Source organism: Taeniopygia guttata, chromosome Z (genome assembly GCF_048771995.1).
Source record: "Taeniopygia guttata chromosome Z, bTaeGut7.mat, whole genome shotgun sequence".
Classification (NCBI taxonomy): Eukaryota; Metazoa; Chordata; class Aves; order Passeriformes; family Estrildidae; genus Taeniopygia; species Taeniopygia guttata.
Genome location: NC_133063.1, coordinates 58,722,310 through 58,743,581, shown reverse-complemented (window position 1 = coordinate 58,743,581; position 21,272 = coordinate 58,722,310). Strand labels below are relative to the sequence as shown.

The following is a 21,272-nucleotide window of genomic DNA, read 5'->3' as shown; positions in this document are numbered from 1 at the left end:
AACCAATGGGGACTTAGATTTGTCAAGCAATATGCATTTGGGACCTTGCATGAAAGATAAGTAATTATTCGGTACTGGAAAAATGCAAATATATTCAACTGTATTAAGTGACATGGAGGAATTGACTGGAAAAATTAAACACATTACACTAAACAACAGTGTTTAGTTTCCATTAACATTAGGTTCTTTTTCCAGAGATACATTAAGGAAAAAACCAACAAACACAAACCTACAATAAAAGCAGTATTTTAGAGAATAAACTTAGCATCAACTGACCAAATCAAAACAGAATCAGAGTAGATGAGACCTATACCTTATAATATCTGTTGAACTCAAAAATGAGATACCTCCAGGAACTGATGGTAAGAGGCAAAGGCCTTGAAGTAACAGTAAGAGGAGTAATGTAGGTTTTATCCAGAACTGAGATAATTGCTCAGATTATGGAATCAACTAGACAATTTCCTGCTTGTGCTACTAAAGAATCATGTTCTATGACTTCAGACTGGTTCTAGTGTGATCCTGTACTGAATGCCTATGAGCATGTCGAGCATCCTCTGGCATATTGTGAACACCTGCCTGGTTCATTGTCCCCCAAAGAGACTGTATTTGTGAATTCCAAGACCAATCCACATTAAAAACAAACAAACAAACAAACAAACAAACCACTCCCAAAAAACCAACCAAATCCACAAATTATGGTATGTGGATACTTGTTCCAAAGGTGCATTTCTGATCTGACCTGTCACTAGGTCACTAGGTCACTTCTCTAAGTTTTCCTCCCGTTTCCAACCACAACACTTAGGTAAGTAGGTAATAGTAGAGGTAAAATTCTGGGCCTGGGTGGGAAACAATAGTTACAGCGCTGGCAAATGGATTAAGAGGAAAATGATTAAGGGTGAGGTCTAGAAATTAAATAATATGATAGCACTTTAAAAATTATGGTAGAAAAGAAGGAGTTACACTGCAACTCAGACAGGGAAAAAAAAACCAACTACCTGCTGCTTTTCTAAAGACAGATGTTGCTCAAAATACCCAAAATAGTGTTTTTCTGTTAATCACAAGGCATAAAACCACAAGGCATGATCAAAACTAATCCTGGAGTGTTGAAGTGTGTGCTTCACATGCAATTCTCAAAGATTCAAATAAAAGAGATGCAGAGTGAGACAATATTGATTTAGGAAGGGAAAAGAAATGAGTGAAAAGGTCAATGAAAATGAAACAGTTTATTGTTAAAAATAAGCAGCAAGTTTCAAAGTAACAGCAGCAACTATGTTTAGAAAAAGGGCAGTTTCTAATTTCATGGGTTTATGCTAAACACCTCAATTAAAAATCAAGACAAATTTCAGTGACTTACAAACTTTTCAGTGACTTTCTTGTAAATTTCCAGGATCTAAGTTTGTTTGCCTAGTTCCAAGTCAGTGTGACTTACCCACAGAACTGCTCAATGTACTAGCAGTTGGAGACTGGGCAAAGACACAGACCCAATTATAAGCTCTGTAAACAGACTGAGATTCAACTGTCAAAGTTTAAACTATGCTTCTGCATCTCTCTCACCATCCTCAAGCGAGAAGATGCAAACCAGGTTTAGGCATTATATGGCTGACTTCAGCAAGATACTAATTACAACTCAAAATTCAAGAACAATTTATAAATCAACTAAAATAGAACAGACTCAATAAAAACTGTGGACGTGAAAGATAAGTAACATTGTGCATAAAAAAATGTTACTCCAAGCTAAAATGTCTGTATGAACTTGGGAGCAACTTCCATATGGAGAGTTGGCACATTAAAAGAGGTTATTTTGTCAGTTTGTTGCCAAATGGTATCCAAGCAGTTAATTTTACTCTAACAAATGTATTTTGCAACACTGGTTACTGGATTCTGACAATTAAAGTGCTCACTCCATTAACTTATCCACACTTCACTGAAGAAATATATGAAATAACTCTCTAATACATACAGAAAGGTGTGAATAAAAAAATGAGGCTCAGAAAGTAAACAGCTTGCACTTTTCCAAGTCATAATTAAAATAGTTCATTGAGTTCCTTAAAAATGAATGCCAAGTTAAATGAATACTTAAATTAATTTAAAATTTAAATTTTTAAAATTAATTAATTTAAAATTAAATTTAAAATTAAGTTTTAGCTAAATACTGAAATTAATACTTATGTTGAACTTACCATTCTTTGGAGCTGACTAGTTTGCAGCCTTCCGCGTTCACCCAGATTAGTTTTCCATACAATGTCTAATTTACCAATCACTGTTACACCTTTTATTACTCCAGCTTTCTCTGCAAATTCTTGCTTTGGTTTTAGACAGTATAAGTATTGACGTGTATCCATAGGTTGTAAGTAAGTCCTTGTGCCAAAAGTAGACTCACTGAAAGGACAAAAACACTATGTCTTAATTTAAACAGCTATTCTGAAGATTAAGAACCCAATTTTTTTCCTCCATACCCCACAAGTCTTATTGTATGTGTATGCATAGTTTGATAATGGTAAAACACACAGAATATTCTTTTTTGTTTTCACAGCAGAAAAGATCTCTAAAATTTATGTAGCACCAAAGACCATGGAGAAATAAAAGAACCTGTTCTTCTCTTCTCAGAAATAACATAGAAATTCCCTCTGCTACATTATAATTAATTATCTAGCATCTTAACATTTAAACAAAAATGCTGGTAATTTTTTTTCCGCTATTTGTTTTCCCTCACAGTCAATCTCAATGTCATGAAACTAAGATTCCTATTCAGGAGAAAAACCATTACAGTGGATGCAAACATTTGGTAAAACAAAGCTTCATTATGCTGCAGGTGAATCCTTCAACAGGCAAGGAGAAGACAGAATTTTCACTTCAGCCCCTACTGGTGAAGCACTCAACCATCACCTCCAAAAACCCAAGCAACTGCAAAGCACAAACAGCTTTTGTTAAAAAAAAAAAAGTTAACGTCACAAGATCTTGTATCCACTGTAGTCAGTTATTATGTAGTCAGGTATTAGGTGTGTAACTAAATTAAATTTATTTTATGTCAACATGAAAAAATTTAATATTCTATGACTCCATGAGGGTGTACCACTGATCCACCTTGACTGGTGTCTTGGTATATCATGATTAGAACAACTGAAAACAGTCAGCAGTTTACTGATAAGAAGCAAGGATTAGTCAGATGAGTCCTGTAAGGCTAAGTATATACACAGAGGTCAGGTCAAAACCAGAACTGGGTTAAATTTTATATAGGAGATAGTGAAATAATAGTATGTTTTCATTTTATCATGTCATTATTGTTACAAATTATTTAAGGATTAGGCTGGATAGTTCTCTATTAGGTAGAATTACAGAAAGAAAACTGTAAAAAAATTTCCAGTTGAACATAGAATAGGTTTTTGATTTTTTTACTCAAGCAAAGACATACAGTCCTCCCATTATAGATAAACAACTAACTAATACTTGTATCTCCTGAAATATTAATATGAAGCATTTCAAAGTCAGATATCCTGAATGTAAACATACCTTTCCCCTGCTGTGTCAACTGTGTTCAGTTCTGCAACATTGTACATCATAGACGGCTCTAAAGAAACCTTCTCCATAAACATTGGAGAGGTAGTGATATTCTGAATTTGAGCTTCCAGAAACACTTCATCTGTCTGAAAAAAATCAAAAGTTCAAGTTCATGAAGATATAATTAGTGTTATTAAAAAGAGTAGGGAGTCCTATTCTTAAAAAAAGTCACACGTGTTTAGTTCATGCCTGCAAATCAAATTAATTAATGCAAGAAAAAACCTTAACCCCAGTAACAACAGGAGCAAAAGTGTTAGTCAACAGATATCTTGCCAAACAATGGATGTGGGATAATTTTGCTGTGTTCTACCTATTGCTCATTTGTAATGTACTAAATCACCACTTCCCAAGACTTTCATCAACTTAATAGCAACTCGGGTTTTATCAAAATTATTTATAAAATGGAATAAATAGTAAGGAATTGCAGTGCATAAGAACATGTCAAGCCAGATCACTAGTGTGTCAAGCTGTATAAAAAAATTAAAGTAAATGTGTGTGTTTTCCTTTACCTGAAGTAAAATGGTTCAGGTATATGCTCTGAGCTTTTATTATTAAATAGTAGCATTCTAGCTAAAACGCAAAATCCAGCCCCTTCTCTCACTCAGCTGCATCATGCCAAAGGTTACTTATATTGTATACATCCAACAATTTAACTGGTGCTTTGCCTTCAGAACATCTGAAGCTAATACCTCAAGGTGGTATCAAAGGATCAATTCTAGTACAAAAATGAAAGCTACAGACTGTTAAACTTCAAAAGATGAAAACCCATGTGACTAGAGAAGTATTTGCCTCACTTCTTTTGTGGAATTCCAGAGCAGTGAAATCACTTTGCATGTCTAAAAATCTCAGAATAGAATAATTGTGGAAGACTCAGTCTATTAGAGATATGAGTCCCCAGAAAAGTGTAAACCACTTAAAGAATTAAAAATTAAAGAAGTGACAGTTAAAAGAAGGGGCATACCAAATTTGTAGTTACAACAGTCACTGATTCAGGCCATTGGATTAAGTGATTTTTGTAGGTCCCTTCCAACTGAAGTAGTCTATTCTACAGATTCAGATTGAAGCAGTTTGAGTATTTTGTTATGATAAATTTTAAGAAAGTACTTTGGTGGGGAAGGTGGAACAAAACTTATGGTTTCTTTTTGATCAGTGTAAATAAATGATTCTTTATACAAATAAAAATGTATTTTATACAAAATAAAAGTGGGACAAAACTGCCAAAATATGTTTAGTCTCAAAAAATTGTGTTAGAAGGAGAAATACAGAATGGTTGTGTTGTCTTTTGGGATTGCCTTATAAACACATTAAATACAAAGCAGCATGTATATATAGCAATGAAAACTGCGCAACCTCAACAGGTTACAGAGACACTTCATGCTTGCAGGAACTGGAAATAACCCCAAATAAAACATGGCTCTCAGTAATCATTACTACTACTGCCTGACTGCCACTTGAATTGATACAATTTATATCCCATAAATCCATTGCTCAAAGTTTCTATTTACCCAAATTTTAGTAGTTTTCAAAACAGCAACCATAGGCAGAAGTTTTAAAAAGCTAATTTGAAAGGGAAAAGAAAAAAACAAGCAGCATAATGAAAAAGCAAGTTAGTTATGTGTTATTCCTAATTTGGTTTAGTACTACATATTAAAAAAAAAACCAACTTGTCAAATATGCAGTTTATTTTAGTACAAGGCACGCCTTAAAGTGAAATCAGACTGCAGAAGTAACATAGTAACTCAATCGTTACATGCAGTTAAAATTGTGAAGCGCAGTTCCAGCTAGCCAGAGGAAGGAAGAACATCCAACTGCTGCTCTCTCCTCAAACCCACTGTCTCCACCAACCAGATATGAAAAGTTCTGTCACAGCTTACACAAGCAGTGCTGTACTGAAACCTACATTTCCATGGGTCAAAAGCAGAAAAATTTTAGAAGGAAATTAACTTCTCTTTTCAAATAATAGATCTAATAAAATTTTGTTGAGGTATTTTATAGGAGGACCCCCATAAGAATCTGTAGATATCAAGTTCCAGTTTCAACAATGGGTATTAAAGAAAGAGCTAACCATTTAAATGATTAGCTACACATATAAAGATGAGAACGCATCCGTTTATGATATGCAGAACAAACATTGCTTTTCCATTATGTTTGTAAAGAATGTCAATAACAAGCACATAGACAGTTTAGCAATTAAAAAAGCATACATATTTATAAAAAAATAAATAAAAATTACCACAGAACTGAGGTCACTCTAATGGGAAAATAAAAAAAAAGAACACATTAGAGAAATTAGGGTTAAATGTTAAAGAAAAAGGAGGCTAACTTCCAAACAAAATGCATTTCTGCATTTTTTGCACCATTTAAACAAGACAGCATTAGTAAGACAGAAAAAAATAAAAATGGATGCAAACAAAAGATGACAACTACATTTCTAATAACTTATAGCTAGTATGGTTACGGGATTTACTAGCTTTGCTTCAGAACCAACCCAAAGTAGAGCTGAAGGCACACAAGTCACAGACAAGATAATGGTAGAATAAACTGACTCAAAAAAAAAGAGTTAGCTTTTGAGTAAGTTTAAAGTTTGTCCTGAATTTCAGTCCATACAATGGGTTGTACATGAAATGGAAAAACAGTCCTTGTCACCTTACAGATAATTTTAAGTATCCTCATATATAATGTCTCAAAAATAATGTTGTAATGTGTCCTAGCAAAGCTACTATGTTGCAAGTTAGAACAAAATTTGGCATGATATCAAGAAAAACTCTTTTTATAATATAATCAATCCAAAGACCCAAATTCAATTGCAAACTTTGTTGTCTACCTCCCTGTGCATGCTTGCAGGAACAGAACCTTTTACAGAGCCTTTTTTCAAGGCACATTAAAGTCAGTGAAAGAGTAATTCAAACCCAGGATTGCAGCAGGTTAGGGCAACAGGGCATGTGTTCTATGCATAAATTTCAGTGATCAACTCCATTTGGGTGCTACTGCAATATAACAATAAGCAAGAAGATTAATGTTCAGCATCATTCCTTGTCTTAGAAGAAATTAAATTATGGATTATCATTAGAATATTAATAGAAACTAATTTTAGTAACAGCCATTATGAATAGACAGCATCACATTCATAATCTTAATGATTTAACAGTTTAACTGGTTAGTCAACCTTTAGAGATCTTTAGTTAACTAATAACTGACACGTACCATTTTTTTCTCCCCTGCTCTCAAGGATAATAGGATGAATTTCTTGGTGCTTTCACAGCAATGTAGTATCACACTCAACAGCTAACCATAGACTTATTTCTAGGTTTTTAGAAGTTAATTGAATTCTATGGTCACAAGACATAGCAATACTTTATATACTTTCAGAAATTAGACAGGAGTGCTACTATACCAGTTTGATAGGCAAATGAAAATTGCTCACTTAAAAGCATCCAAAATATTTAAAATTTTCTTTTTCAATAAATTGAATGGGTATGACGATAATGGGAGCTGCATAAAATCATGAAGAGGAAGAACAAAAGGCATCAAAGAGCCTCTTAAAAACTCTCCAGTGGAAAAGAAAAAGCACAAAAATAACCCCAAAACCCAAACCCACATGTACCAGATCAAACACCAAAGCTTCTCATAGATTTTTACCATGAAGAATTGGTAGCTAATTGAATAAGACCCTTAATAAGACTGGTCAGTATAACTACTATGAAAACAACAACAAAACAAGTATGTAAAAAGTTTTCCCAGAATTACCTTAGAGAGGTGCTTCATCACAAACTTTACACATGAAGTATAAAGAGACAGCACCATTTCAGACATCTGTCCCTCTTTTCCCTACCACATACTTTACAGCTGAAACAACAATATAATCCACACACTAAATAAGAAATATATTTTGCTCCCAGAGAAATTACCTAATTTCTTAGAATTATTTTTGTTCTTAAATCACAGCAGAAAACATTTCCAGACATTCCCACTTACAGATAATAGCAGCTCTATAAAGGGCTCAGTCAGTGCTATGTGTTTATGCTACAGTCCTGCTCAGCTACCTCACACCTGGTCAATGCATGGTTTGAAGCCTGTGGCCAAAAGATACATACCAAATTCTTCCCATAAACAGACAAAGGCAGACATGTATGTATGTCCAAATAAATATGCAAGACATATATAAAAAGTCATTTAGTTTAGAAGCACTGTGTGTAACTGTCACAAGCCTGAAACTTAAATTACTGGACTCAAAGGTCATAGTAACATAGGGAAAAATCTAAATTTAAGTTTTCCTCACTGATAAATTGTCATCTCCTTTATGAACAATTAATCTCCCTTACAGTAAGTACTCTATCAGCCTAAACATACAAGCAATAACTGAAAGTATCTGAGTCCATGAGAAACTGGAATATATGCAAAAGTGTTAGTCAATTAAATTAAGGTCCTGGCATCTTTCACCCTTCATCAAAAGCCTAACTATTTTTAAACTATGTGATATATATTTACCACTGTTTTTCTATTAGAACAGATCACTTTTCTCAGAAAGGTGTACTTAAAAAGCACTTTAATTTAACCTAGTAACAAACCCAGTATGCCTAAACAAACCTGAATACACACAGTTCTTACCTCTGCATTGTAGAATTTGGTTTTCACATCTAGTGGTTTAAGAACCTGAATGAAATGGAAAAAAAGACAGATTGACGACTCGTTTTTCAGACAGTTCAGTATAGACTGTTTTGAAGTACTAGTCTCTTTTACTAAAAAGTGTTATTTTTCTTTTGATCTTATATATAGCAGGTGCATGATAGAATACATGACAACCAACTCAAGAGTATATCCTAGCTGCTTCTTACTTGTGCACACTTGACTGCTTTCCTACTAAGCAGTCTCCTCATACTGCAAACAAGTAATTCTCTGCCTAAGCACTGGCCTCTTACAAAACTGCCCAAATCCAGTGCTCTAAGTAGATCTGTGTGTTTAAAAGAACGCTATATCCATCCTGGGTCCTGCATTATCTTTCAACTGTATGCAAGAACTATCTAACATTTACAAGTCCTTCAGAGTTTTCTAACAAAAGTTACTAAGGTCTTCTCTAAACATAAACAAAGCAGAGAACTATCCATTTGTTTAGCTTTCTTAACCTTCGCTTCCTTCTTGAAAATGCAACTTCCAAGAAATTAAAGAAAATCATAATACATAAAATAATAAATCATATTCATCTCATGAGATCCAGTCAGCAAAATATGAAAACTCAATTATATAAAATATGATTATAAAGTGTTGGTTCTTAAGGCTTGAATTTTGTGCATAAAGCTACTGCAATTCACACATTCAAATATGAAGAGTAAATAAAGCAATATAACTGAAAGAAATAATCTTCTATCATACTTGTAAAAACCAAATTTAAATTCTGTTTCTGAAGACATTTGTTCCCCATTACAAAGGGAAACTTTTTTGTTTGCATGTAAGTGCAGTGCATCCTGAGAGACCTCTAATGTTCCAAGTTGTCAACAAATTTTTTAGCACTGAAGAATTCAAGATCAAAAAGTTGTCTTCACAGAGATTTTATAATTTTAAAATGCATAAAGTTCAAATCTTTCAAGTATTCATAACTATCTTTTTCTAGTAAAAAAAAAAAAGAATAAAACATTTTAATTTAGGTCTTTGTTTGTTGAGAGACAATTTCTTCTAGCAAATATTTTTCTTCAGTGAGCTTCTTATAAATTTTCCAACATGCTGAATTTTTTCTCTCTTCTGATAAACAGTCTTTCCATTTATTGCAGTAAATTTCAACTGGCATTCCAATAAAATACAAAAAATTATTGGGAGGCTCAAAACCACCCAATCCTAGAAAGAATCATTCCTTCTCCAAGAAAACATAATGCTGTTAATTACTCAGAGAAAGCTCTGGAATAAAGGGGCATTAACAATTAGTATAAAACTACATATATTGGTTTAAAAAAGAAGCTGATTCAAACAAACTAACACCAGTTCAACTTAAAAGATACTAGAAAATGTAACTAAAAATCTGAGAATCTGTAAAAGAGTATTTTTTTATTATAAAATGTAGCTAGTGACATCTCAATCACTAGCAGCCATGAATTTTCACTGTAAAGACATAGTTCAGTTTTCTGTAACACTCCTTTTTGTTCATTCTCAGGTTTCCTACTGGTGTCTCCATGTCAAATTTAAAAACTAACAGCCAAAATTCTCAGTGCAATGCTTTTCTCATAATGAATCAGATAGTATTTACAGAAATATAAGGAAGTGTATGTATACTTATGCTTCATACTTTGAATGAAGGGCTTCATATTTGACAACTGGCTTCAACTGTTTTGACAATTTAGTTGCCTGTGCTGGCTTCAGTTAAGAAACATGGCAATTACACATGCATGCAGAACCTCCAAAAAACTGCACAGATAAGTCTGCATACAAAATCCAAAGGAGACAATCTTGTACAAAGTTCTGACAAGAAGAACATCAGGGAATGGAGAAAATATGAGATCTGAAGCTTGCACATGCTTATGTAAGCAATCATAGAAAGCACAGAGGAGACAGAGAAGCGGAACACTGAACAGAGGAAAAGAATGGAGAAACGGAAAGGGAAGCAGTGTCATAAGGAAAGCATGACAAAACACACAAAGATGAAAATTAATTTCAGTAAAGATGAAGAAACTCTACAGAGATGCTAGTTTCAGAGGGAGGGCAACGCAAAAATTTATACGGAACCGTTTTCCCTACAATTGTTAGGAAACTCCTTTGACTAACCAATACTTTGGTATTCCAAGGCCCACAACAACTAACAGCACTCAAATTTTCTATCTAATGCATGGCAATTTAACCTTCCAAAGACTGAAATTATTTTTTTCTGAAGTATCTAGATAGAATACTAGAAAATAGCAAAATGCAATCACCTCATAGTATCACAGAATATCCTGAGTAGGAAGATAACCACAAGGACATCAAGTGCAACCTCAGGAATACGTGCCTGACAGCAGCTGTCCAAATGCTTTATGAAAACTTTGTCAGGCTTTGCACTGTGACCACTTCCCTAGGGAGACTGTTCTGGTGTCCAACAATCTGGGTGAAGAACCTTCTCCTAGTATCCAACCCAAACCTCCCCTAAAACAGCTTTAGGATGAAACTATATAATGCTCCTGGTATTACCAGATGCTCTGTCAGTGTATCTAAAAATGTATTCAGGAAAGCATGTCATGCAATCCTCCATTCCATGAAGATTAGTCCACCAATATCCAAGTCTCAATATATTTCTTTAAAAAATTAAACATCCATGAAATACATATCAAACAGAACCAGCCCACAGATTAGTTTCTTGCTTTCCTCAGTCATTCTTATCACAAGTCTTGAAATTTGTGTCATGGAAGAAAAGGTTTAAATTATGTCAATTACTTCTGTCAGTATTAGATATAATACAATAGACTTCTTTACTTAAATTCCTCTAAAAACCAAACTATTTAATTCCAGTTTAAGAAGGTTACACACACCAAATGAAAACTCAGAATTTTGCAATACAAGCTCAATGGCTGGATGTATCAAATCCAGTATGTCCCATACTGTTCTGTTTAAAATAGTCATAGAGCTGACTGCTATAAAAAGGGACTTTTTGAGAACATATTTTTTTCTCAATAAATTAGTAAAAATTATTAGCTGTAATATTTATTAGGTCTGAGATGTTTAACTGTGTAGTAATTGGAAAACACCAGTTTATGTGAAGTTTGAAGCAGTGGCTCTTAATGGTTCACTTTTAAAAGGGAATGGATTTTTGGTACCTAAAAGTGCTTATGAAGTATCAAATGTTTTAAAATGAGTTTTCCAGACTCACACACTTATTAAAAGAACATGCTTCACAAAATACCTGAAATTTGAAGAACTTTCTGAAGTACATCTTCTCTCCAGTCTGTGTAGTATAACTTACTGCACAAACTAAGCTGAAAAAACCAAATAAAAAAAAAAGCTGCGTTAATTTAAATCTTGAGCTATATCAAAAGCAGAATAGCATGCATGTACTACAGTTTCATTTAAGCTTATTTAATAATAGAAGAAGATAAAATTTTACATGTGTGTTCCTATCTCCTTTACTTCATGATGGATCACGTCATCGATGCAACAGTCAGGTTTAAGTTCTGCCACTGCAGCACTAGAAGCTGAAAGGTTCAAACGCTGAGAACTTGTCTGAAGATCAGCCTGGGTATGGAAAAGCAAAGCATCAGTTAGAACTACAGCTATTTAACTTGTGTTCAAGAAAAGTAACTTATGTAATAAAGTACTAGGTCTTACTGAGCATTTTGTACCCTATATGCTTTCACACATATTGTAAGAGCTCCGTTGGTCAGAACATGGGCTCACAACACCAAGACTCTGGGTTTGATCCTTGTGTGGGTTACTGGCTTAAGAGCTGGACTTACTCATCCTTGTGGGTCTCTTCCAACTCAGAATATTCTGTGATATTCCTGACTCAGGTACCTTCTGTGACATATATTAAGATTATGAGATACTTAAAAAGCTAAAGACAAGTAGTAAAACACATAAATAGTCCAGTCCTTTACCATCCAGCTTACAAAATTTCTATTTACTTTTTACATTGAGTTCCACAATGACTTCTGAAATTTTTGCTGTTTTATTTGTTCAGAGAACATAAAACTCCAATTCTCTAGAAAACAATTAATACAATATTGAGATCAGTGTATACTCATCTCATTGAAAGTGAAGGTAAGTGAATATAACTCCATTTTTTAGCTGTGGAAGTTTTGCTACACCAATTCTTCAGAGAAGTTTCAAATAGAAGGGTGCATGTCCAAAGAAGATCAATGGAGGTGGGGGTGTTTGGCCAGGAGAAAAAGGCTCAGGAGAGGGACTTTACTGCTCTCTGCAACTACATGAAAGAAGGCTATAGCCAGGTGTGAGCTGATTTCTTCTCAAAAGTAACAAACAATTGCAGCAAGAGGAAACAGTGTCAAGTTGCACCAGCGGAGGCTTAGATTGGATAGCAGGAACAATTTCTTCACCAAAAGGGTTGTCAAGTATTGAACAGGCCACCTAGGGAAGTGGTTGAGCCACCATCCCTGCAGGAGACTCTGCAGATGTGTAACTTAGGGACAGAGTTTAGCAGTGGATTTGGCAGTGGTGGGTTAACAGTTCCACTTGGTGACTTCAGAGGTCTTTTCCAACATAAACTCTATGATTCTGTAATTTTTTGACACAATCCTAGTTTTTCATTTTAATCTTTGAAGAATTCTATAATAATTCCTATTTTTATGCCTTACTCTTTCCAATTTCCAGGTATATTTTCTGCATTGGAAAAAGTGACATAAATTTCCTAAAGTCTACGTATTAGCATTAAACATACAATATATTGTCAGAAAATATAATAATTGTGGTTTTTTTTTTTATTAATCTTTTATAAGTGGATTTTTCTTCACATACCTTCACCAGTATGTCCTTGACAACTTGATTGCTATCATTGTGCACACTAATATAACTGGAAAATGTCTCTCCCAGAAATATATTTCTATATTTCAGGAAAAAAAAAAAAGAAAAAAGAAAAAACCAATTAGTGACAGTTATTAAAAACCAGAGAATTTCACTGAAACATTTTTAAGTTCACACACATACACATTTGCCAGATCAAACCCTAGAAGAAAACTGGCATTTGCACACCCATACTTCTGAAGTCATCCTTCAGTTTTAAAAGAGAACAAACAAATCAGATTTCTTTTCTAGTTAAAGTCTGACATGAATAAGAAGATGGCTTTCAGTACCCACAAAAATCACGGCAGTACACTTTGTCAGTATAATGTGGTTTACAGTAGTGCATTAGCTTAGAAATTCACCCACAGCTGCAAATCTCTTTAATCTTTCAATCCTTACTAGGTTCAGTCAGGCTATCAGACAAGAAACATCAGGCAGCATACACATATATATTTATAAATTAAACCACCTATTATTTTTAAATGACTGAACATCTTGTTGTAGAACAATGGTATTCAAACAGAAAGAGAAGTATGAATCCTAAACCAAATGAATCCTAAATCTTGCATATTACAGTTACAATCATTTATTCTTACCCAAAATTTTGAGGCAAAGTCAGCATTTCTCCTAACATCAAAGTCTCAGCCCCCTTTACAGTAGAAGGATCATCTTTCATGAGCTGGTTAAATAGATTACCTGTAAAAATAACAAGTTCCTATTAATGAAATATTTGCTAAATTCAAAGTTTTGTCTACATTTCAGTTAGGCCCGTAATCACTTACTCAGATGTAGTTTATTTTAGATACATTTATTTTACAATAAACTTGTTTAGGGATGAAATATATATCCATAGGCCTGCCTACAAGTTATAACTTCAAGACATTTGTGTCCAATAATTCACTCAGTATATACATACTGAAGTTCACAATCCAAAAGGTACTGCTCAGATTAATACTGAATTTTGAGAGAAATTCTACCAATCTAAACCACATTACATAACAGAAGTAATCAACCCTGCTTGCTTTGTATTTTCACACAATCCTCCTTCTTGAATCTCTCCTTTGACTCTCTTATACTTGACTTCAAGACTTCAGCTATTTCTGGGAGACAACCCAGGGATTTCCAATTCATGATTGGCACACCGAGCATAATGCAACTCAAAACCAGTGATTCTTGCAAGATTGTTTTTCCACAGAACATTCATGTGTTGGTTCTAACTACCAGGGCCTTTTCTCTAAATTTAAAAAAAAAAAATATATAGTAATGCCAATCTTTCTCCACTTACACATTTCCCTCACAGAACTGCATCTCACTGTGTATGTTAACTGCTAAAATTTTGAGGTCATGTGTTTGTTTGAGTATCATCACCAATCTTTCAGAGATACAGGTCAAGAGCTATAGAGTGCACCTTGGTACTTTCCTTTAGCTATTACCAAATCTTAAGTATACTGCTGTTTCAGATAAGAGTCTATGGGACGTCATGACTCCTCTAACATATAAGTGTTCGATGATCATACTGCTTAAACTTGGTAAAACATACATAATAATCAGTTAGTAGAAAAGACTTACTTACCTGGCAAATCTCTTTCTTCACAAGTCACTGGAATATTAGTGAACAAGGTAGGTTTGGTTAGCCTCATCACTGCAAAAATAAAAAATTAAAAAAAAAAAAAACAACACTGGTCAATCAAACAACTATTTTTAATTTTATTTCTCAACTTCCACAAAAAACCCAAAACCACTCAACAAACCAAAACCACCAAACAGGTCTCAGCCTGAAAAAGGATCACATGGCCTTTCGCAATACAAAAAAATCCCTCCCTGCTATTCTAAGATCCAAGAATGCCGTTGCTTCCTCTTGCTTTCTATCCCTGGTGAACTAACCTACTCATCTACTGCTTTCAATATGATGTGCAAGAGGTTTTAACACCTGCTACAGCATTAAGTGCTTTGTGGTCTTCAGAAGTATGTCCATTTCATTTGTTTATAGACTTTTCCAGCTTAAGTGCCTGTCCTGTAATCCTTGTTGCCCTAGAATGGGACATGATGACTCATACTTGATAACCCTTTCATTTTAGATACCTGATAACCCTTTCAGTCTATTAGAAATTGCATTTACATCTTAACCTATAGCACTATAACACATGGTAGAGTTACAAGACTGAAAGTCTACATTATTTACATCACTGCTTTTTCTCTAGATCACAACCTTTAAACCCAAACCAGTAAAACTAGTACGAAAACATCATGAAAATACAACAGAGCTATTTTATTAATACTGACAAAATCAAAATACTTAAGATTTTCCTATTTAAAAAACCCTATTTCAAATAAGTGGTATTTTCAAAGGCCACTTTAACTCGGACTCAAAATTACATTATTTTCACATAAATGACAGATTTAAGGTGTTACTTCTTAAAGTAATTTCTACCTTTTCAAATTAACCAAAGGCCCTAGACTTATATATAGCTTATCATGAAGGCATTCATATGAAACAAAATTGAGCATTTGTAATCTTAGGTGTTAATCTGAACATGTAAAAACCATTAGGGCTTTTTTCTTTGAAACTTAACAAATATAACACCAACTAACACTAAAAAATAAACCAAAAGGATTTATCTTGATTGCACCAAGTTAATCAATGCCTTTGCACTGACACAGGTATGGTGGGTTTATTTTTATTGTATTTTTGAACAGCTATTGTGTCCAGACAGCATTCTCTGTTTCCAGTGGTGTAAAATATTAAATTACTTTGATAAGACATTTGGGTACAGTGGGCCATGTTGGTTCACGAGAACTCATGCTACCATACAGCAGACCTATGCAAATTAGCATTGACAAAGACATTTTTCACATTAAAAAAAAAAAAAAAGATAATATATTCTCTTTGTTATGGTGACCTTTGAAGACTTAGAACCATGAGGTATATTAAACGGAACCCAAGATACACAAAATAGAGTAAATAGTGAACCACATTCAACATTGAAAATTAAAAAGAAAAGATACTGAATTACACATGCTTATGAAGTAAGCATTCCTTGGAAAAAACAAAATGAAAGCCTAGATTTCAGCTTGTATACTGGTGCTAACCAAGACTAATTCTGAGAGCAATCAAAAGTGGTGTTCACTCTTGTATGACCTCAGTTACCAGCTGAGGTGCATCTACCATTATTCACATACAAGCCAACCCATAGCAGCACAAAGCTGGCAGCTACAGTGACAACAATCTCGCCTTCTGTTTAGTAAAAAGTTTGTTTAGATCTTTTGTCAGTATATCAAATTAATCTAGTGGGACTGTATTACTGGCATTATCCAGTTTTATTCAAATTCACACAAAGCCTGTATAACTAGTATTTGCTGTTTCTGAAGAAAAAGTTAAGTCATGTTTCAGAAAATAAATAAATACATTACAGAATTAAGTCAAAACAAACTATGATAGTCACATTACCACATTTATTAGGAGTACTAAATTAAGGTTAGAAAATGTATCATCTAAGATCCTAGATACGAAATACATTAAATACAACTCAAATCACACTGGATTTTACTTCATTTTATTTTCAAAAATGCTGATGCACAAAGAAATTTTGTTACTATACATTTTTAGCTCAGAAATATGTCAGTGAAAAATTTGGCTATATAAGCTTTAAAACTAGTAACAGCCCACAGCTGTACTGCAGTTATGCAGTCTAGATAGCATTTTGAATCAATTTTGCTAAGTGGTCATATTAAATGTCACAAGCACCCCAAACATCAATATAAGACATCTACAAATGTCTTAAAATTCAGTCAAAATTTAAAAATACATGCCAATTACTCAAATGGAGATTTTTTTATCTAAAAAAACCTGTAATGCCTAGATAAAATATGATTATCCAACACAAGGATGTTATAAGAATGTTAGGTTTGAGAGGAATTTACTTTTCTTATACAGAGTTTCTGTTATGCTTAGGTACACTTTGCTGTGAGCGGCATTAATGACAATCAGCAAATACTGTTTTCCCCCTTTTCCAGATGCTACAGACCTTGACCTCCAGCCACAGCATAATTATTTAGAATTAATAGGAGTGAAAATGTATAACCTTGCAGTCATATTGATCCAATTAACTTCTCTACTGCTCCTCCAAAGTTCTAATTGAGCAGGAACAGAATGACCTTGGAATACTTCAATCTTTTAGGAGACAAAAAGTCATCCTGAACTCTGCCTTTTATGACCATAAAAGGCATTCAAATTCTCAAAGACAACAAGAGGTTTCAGATAGATGTCTCATTTCTTAATTTCCTCACTTTTAGCTGGAAGCTAGTGTTTTCTTGTTCCCGAATGTAATTAGAGACAAAAACATCAGGGAAAAAATTTATCAAAAGCATAAAACAGCAATTATTAAGTTGTTCATTATTTTTCAGCCCACAGCTTCTATTGAATATTGATCATTAATACTTCTGTGAAAATATAGCTAACATTACTAAGACATAAAGTAAATTTGTACTTCACGGGAGGGATATGCAATCATTAGAAAAACTCAGAGACTACTTTCAGGAAATAATCAGATCTTAAAAATCCTGATATCAGTTACAGCTATTATAGCAATTATTACAACACACTTAAAAACATCTTTCCTTCTCCTAATTCCAGTGAAGCAGAGAGGATGTACTTTGCTTAACCGTATTAATTAGCATTAATTTTATTATCTGACATAGCTTGCCACAACAGTCTGGAATTTTTACTCTAATTTTTTCCTTTAGACCACCAAGGTACAGAAAAGCTATAAAACACAGTACTAAACTAAACAGAAACTTACTAATCTTAACAGAACTGTAAGTCTTGAAGCAAAACAAAGTTAAAAAATATATCATTATATATCATTATAGTTAGAAAGCTGTAGCAAAATAACATAAGTAGTTTCCTTATGGTTAATTTATCAGTTGTTTTAAGGTCTATATATTCTAAAGTGCTTAAAAACTCTAGTATTTCTGACAGTAATGTTATTACTAAACTGTATCTGAAATTATAAACTAAATATAATTCCATATTTATGTACAAGCAAATTCATTTTATCTGTAAGGCTTAGCTTTTCCCTAAGAATATTTCTAACATATTCACAGTATAATATATCACAGAAAATCCATATCTGTCCCATAGATCTTTGGATAGTAGCATTGCAAGATGGCAATTCATTCTGTTTAATGAGTCTATTCAATTTTATCCATACGTCCTCCAAATTCTGGTTTTTACAAAGAGATTGTTCAATTGTCCACTTGGCTCTACAAAATGCATGCAGCTTTAATCTTTCCAAATTATTCTGGAGTTCTTGAGATAAAGGATGAATCTTTTCTTTGAGTTTAGCTCTAGGGAGAGAGACACTCCAAGATCTTTTCAATTTTTTATCTTCATTAGATGGTGGTTCTCCTTGATAGTCCAAGTTAATGGGTTTGTGAACAGCTTGTGCTTGGATTAAAGTTGGACCATGTTTCATGCTAGAGTGAAACTCAAGGAGATTTTTTGTGCAGTCATAATCAGGAGATCCTGCAACATATTCTGAAGGTGTAGAAAGCTGTTTCAATTCTTCTGCTTCCTCACAAGAAATAACAGGTGCCTGCTTTTTTGGTTTGAGGGGAAGTCTGCGTAAATCATTTGAAAACCAGGGTGCAAATCTTGGTAACTGGCGAATGGGAAACTCCTTCACTGCTGCTTCTGCAAGTTTCTGCAAATTTATTAGATCTCTCTGATGTGGTCGACAGTGCAAGACCACTTCCATGCTTGAACAGTAGGAATCCAGTGATTCTTAGGAAAACAGTCTCTTGATAATGATTCTTGAATCTAGACTGAAACATCTTATTTACAAGAATTTCCTTGCCCCATGATGCAAAGATCAGTGGAAAACAGGACCTAAAGCAGAAGTATTATAAAACAATGAGATACTACCATATAAAGAAAAAGGCTGCTAGGATATTTTTCAAGAAAGAAACAGGTAGTAAAAATATGTGAGATATATATCAGAACACTCTATTTTATCTACGCTGAACATTAGCGGTTGTATTGTATCATTACCAGTGTAACTTCAGGACACTGAGCATTATCCACCTGCACACTGCTTACTCAAAACAGTCCTTTACAGGACTGAGAACTCTTTTACTGTCACCATCTCATACTTGCCATCCACTATTCTGGTTATATTGTTGTGATACATATTAAAAGACACACATTTACTGCTGCCTATTTTTCTCAAAGTTAGCAGACAATTTTGTAAAGAGTTTTAGTCCTATATATCAGCACTTTCAGCCGAGGCACATAAAGTAACTAGAAAACATGTATGTTACAGAAACCCTTCCCAAAATAGTACTGACTGATACAGTAATTTTTAAAGTGAAAAATTAAAAGGGAAGTGCTCTAAGTAAATTAGAGCTGCCTACTTCCATTTTATATCAGAACTTCATATCTAGTTTCAGCCTCAAAGCTTCCAAGCGTTACATGCAACTAGGCTTTAATCCTTGAGGAACTGGTAATTTATTAATTTATTAGACTTTTGGAATAACTAAGAAACTTATTAAGTTGTCAAAGGCTTTATACTTCCATACAAAGATTATATTAAATGCAGAAGCATGATGAACAGAGAACTACACTATTATGAAACATAAATAAAACATGCAGTGTTGCTTTCCTATTTCCCCCTGCATCCACAAAAATTTGCAATCATTTCACACTCCCTATAAGGAGAGCAGTAACATACATGATATTAAAACAACAAAATCAAGGACTGCCACTGTAGAGATTTGGTTTAATACAGTCACAATGAAAATAAATCCCCCTATCTTCCCCACTTCTACAAAACCTACAACCTGTATTAAATTCAGTCCAAAACCAAGGATGGCACTGGTTTCTTATAAAAGCAAAATGATCCACCATTAAGCTTTTTGCTTTAAATAAATTACTAGCAAAACACATTTGGCAGCTGCTGATCTTTCATGTTCTCATGTTTTTGCCCTTATTGCATATGTGTATATGTATTTGAAAAGAGCTTTTTGAGCTTTGAGTTATGGTTAACAGATTTTACCAGCACATGGAGACACCATTAAAAACTTTGTCCAGGAGAGTTTTAAAATGAGAAGATGGCCTCTGAAATTACTCATACCTGCACTACTTTATCCACCTGGGTGGTCTTACTGATCTAGAATGCTTACAGAGGTGAGATTCTAACCAGCTTTCTATTACTTGTACGTAACTAGCAGCATTTATGATTCAGAAATTAACAAATTCTTCACATGGCTCTCTTGATTTCTACATTAATTTTGGAGGCATGCAAGTGACCTACACAATTGTATTTTCACTCTTCGTGATCCCTGAATCAAGGAGGTAAGCCTCGTAACTGAACATTATGCATTATGAGGTGAAAGGAGCAAAAGCTATCCAAAGGGGAATCACGGAATCAGCTGTGTTGCAAAAGATGTCTGTGACCATGGAATCCAACGTAAAACCGACCACCACTTTGTTAAATACACCGTGGCATCAAGCGCCACGTCCAGTCTTTCTTTAAATACTTTCCGGGACGGTGACTCCACTACCTCCCTGGGCAGCCCATGCCAATGTCTAATGACCCTTCCCGTGACGGAATCCCTCCTAACGCACAGCCTAAACCTCCCCTGACGCAGTTTAACACTGTGTCCTCTCGTCCTGAAAAACAAACAAACAAAAGAGGCAGCAGGGGAACTGGAAAGGAAATTATAGCTGAGCATTTACTTTGAAGCCTTGAGCACTGACCCAGCCGGGCAGGCGCGAAGAGCCCCCCACGCCAGGAGCACAGGCTGCGGTGAGCGCGGCGCGGCAGAGCGGCCCTCACCGCTCCCTGATGCCCTCGGGCACTGAGCGCCGCGGGCACTGAGCGCAGGGCCGCTCCCTGCTCCACCTCCTTCTAAACCGGGGGAAGAACCACCCTGGGCAGCGGATCAGACACGCTGTTTCACCACCGAATCGGGGCCGGGCGGGCGGGAGCCGGTGAGGCCGCGCTGTTGGTACCTTTCAGAGCCAGCAAGTGCTCCTGCTTGGGCTGGTTGACGTCCATGGCCTTCACCCGCGGGATGGCCGGCGGAGGGACAGGAGCTGCGCAGACTGCGGCGGCAGCGGGCACGACCGTCCCAGGCTGCAGCGCGGCGGGACGGACTACAGCTCCCAGGGTTCCGCGGGTGGCCCGGGTGAGGCATCACCGCCTCATCCGCCTGCCAGTTCTGTTGTGGGGCACGCTGGGAGT

At 35.0% G+C, this 21,272-nt stretch overlaps 2 protein-coding genes across 5 annotated transcripts in view; both read right to left on the bottom strand.

Annotated features, from left to right (window-relative positions):
* The window catches only part of TRAPPC13 (trafficking protein particle complex subunit 13), a 28,471-nt gene extending 7,296 nt beyond the window's left edge, over positions 1 to 21,175 (bottom strand). For 2 of the 4 annotated variants that reach the window (XM_030258780.4, XM_030258781.4), the window contains exons 1-10: positions 21,041 to 21,175; positions 14,603 to 14,671; positions 13,626 to 13,725; positions 12,985 to 13,069; positions 11,618 to 11,745; positions 11,417 to 11,489; positions 8,167 to 8,211; positions 5,792 to 5,809; positions 3,511 to 3,644; positions 2,181 to 2,379 (exon numbers count right to left, since the gene is read on the bottom strand). In XM_030258780.4, coding sequence (XP_030114640.2) covers positions 2,181 to 2,379; positions 3,511 to 3,644; positions 5,792 to 5,809; positions 8,167 to 8,211; positions 11,417 to 11,489; positions 11,618 to 11,745; positions 12,985 to 13,069; positions 13,626 to 13,725; positions 14,603 to 14,671; positions 21,041 to 21,086 — 897 coding nt within the window. In that variant the 5' untranslated portion in view covers positions 21,087 to 21,175. The remainder of the gene's footprint in view (positions 1 to 2,180; positions 2,380 to 3,510; positions 3,645 to 5,791; positions 5,810 to 8,166; positions 8,212 to 11,416; positions 11,490 to 11,617; positions 11,746 to 12,984; positions 13,070 to 13,625; positions 13,726 to 14,602; positions 14,672 to 21,040) is intronic. The other 2 variants (XM_002190055.7, XM_012577677.5) reach the window with 1 other exon arrangement.
* On the bottom strand, positions 16,461 to 21,174 carry SHLD3 (shieldin complex subunit 3). Its single transcript, XM_030258787.4, has 2 exons — positions 21,041 to 21,174; positions 16,461 to 18,916 (listed from the first exon to the last, which is right to left on the bottom strand). The coding sequence occupies exon 2, from the start codon at positions 18,783 to 18,785 to the stop codon at positions 18,036 to 18,038; it is 750 nt and encodes a 249-aa protein (XP_030114647.1). The 5' UTR covers positions 18,786 to 18,916; positions 21,041 to 21,174; the 3' UTR covers positions 16,461 to 18,035.
* Positions 21,176 to 21,272: the final 97 nt, after the last annotated feature.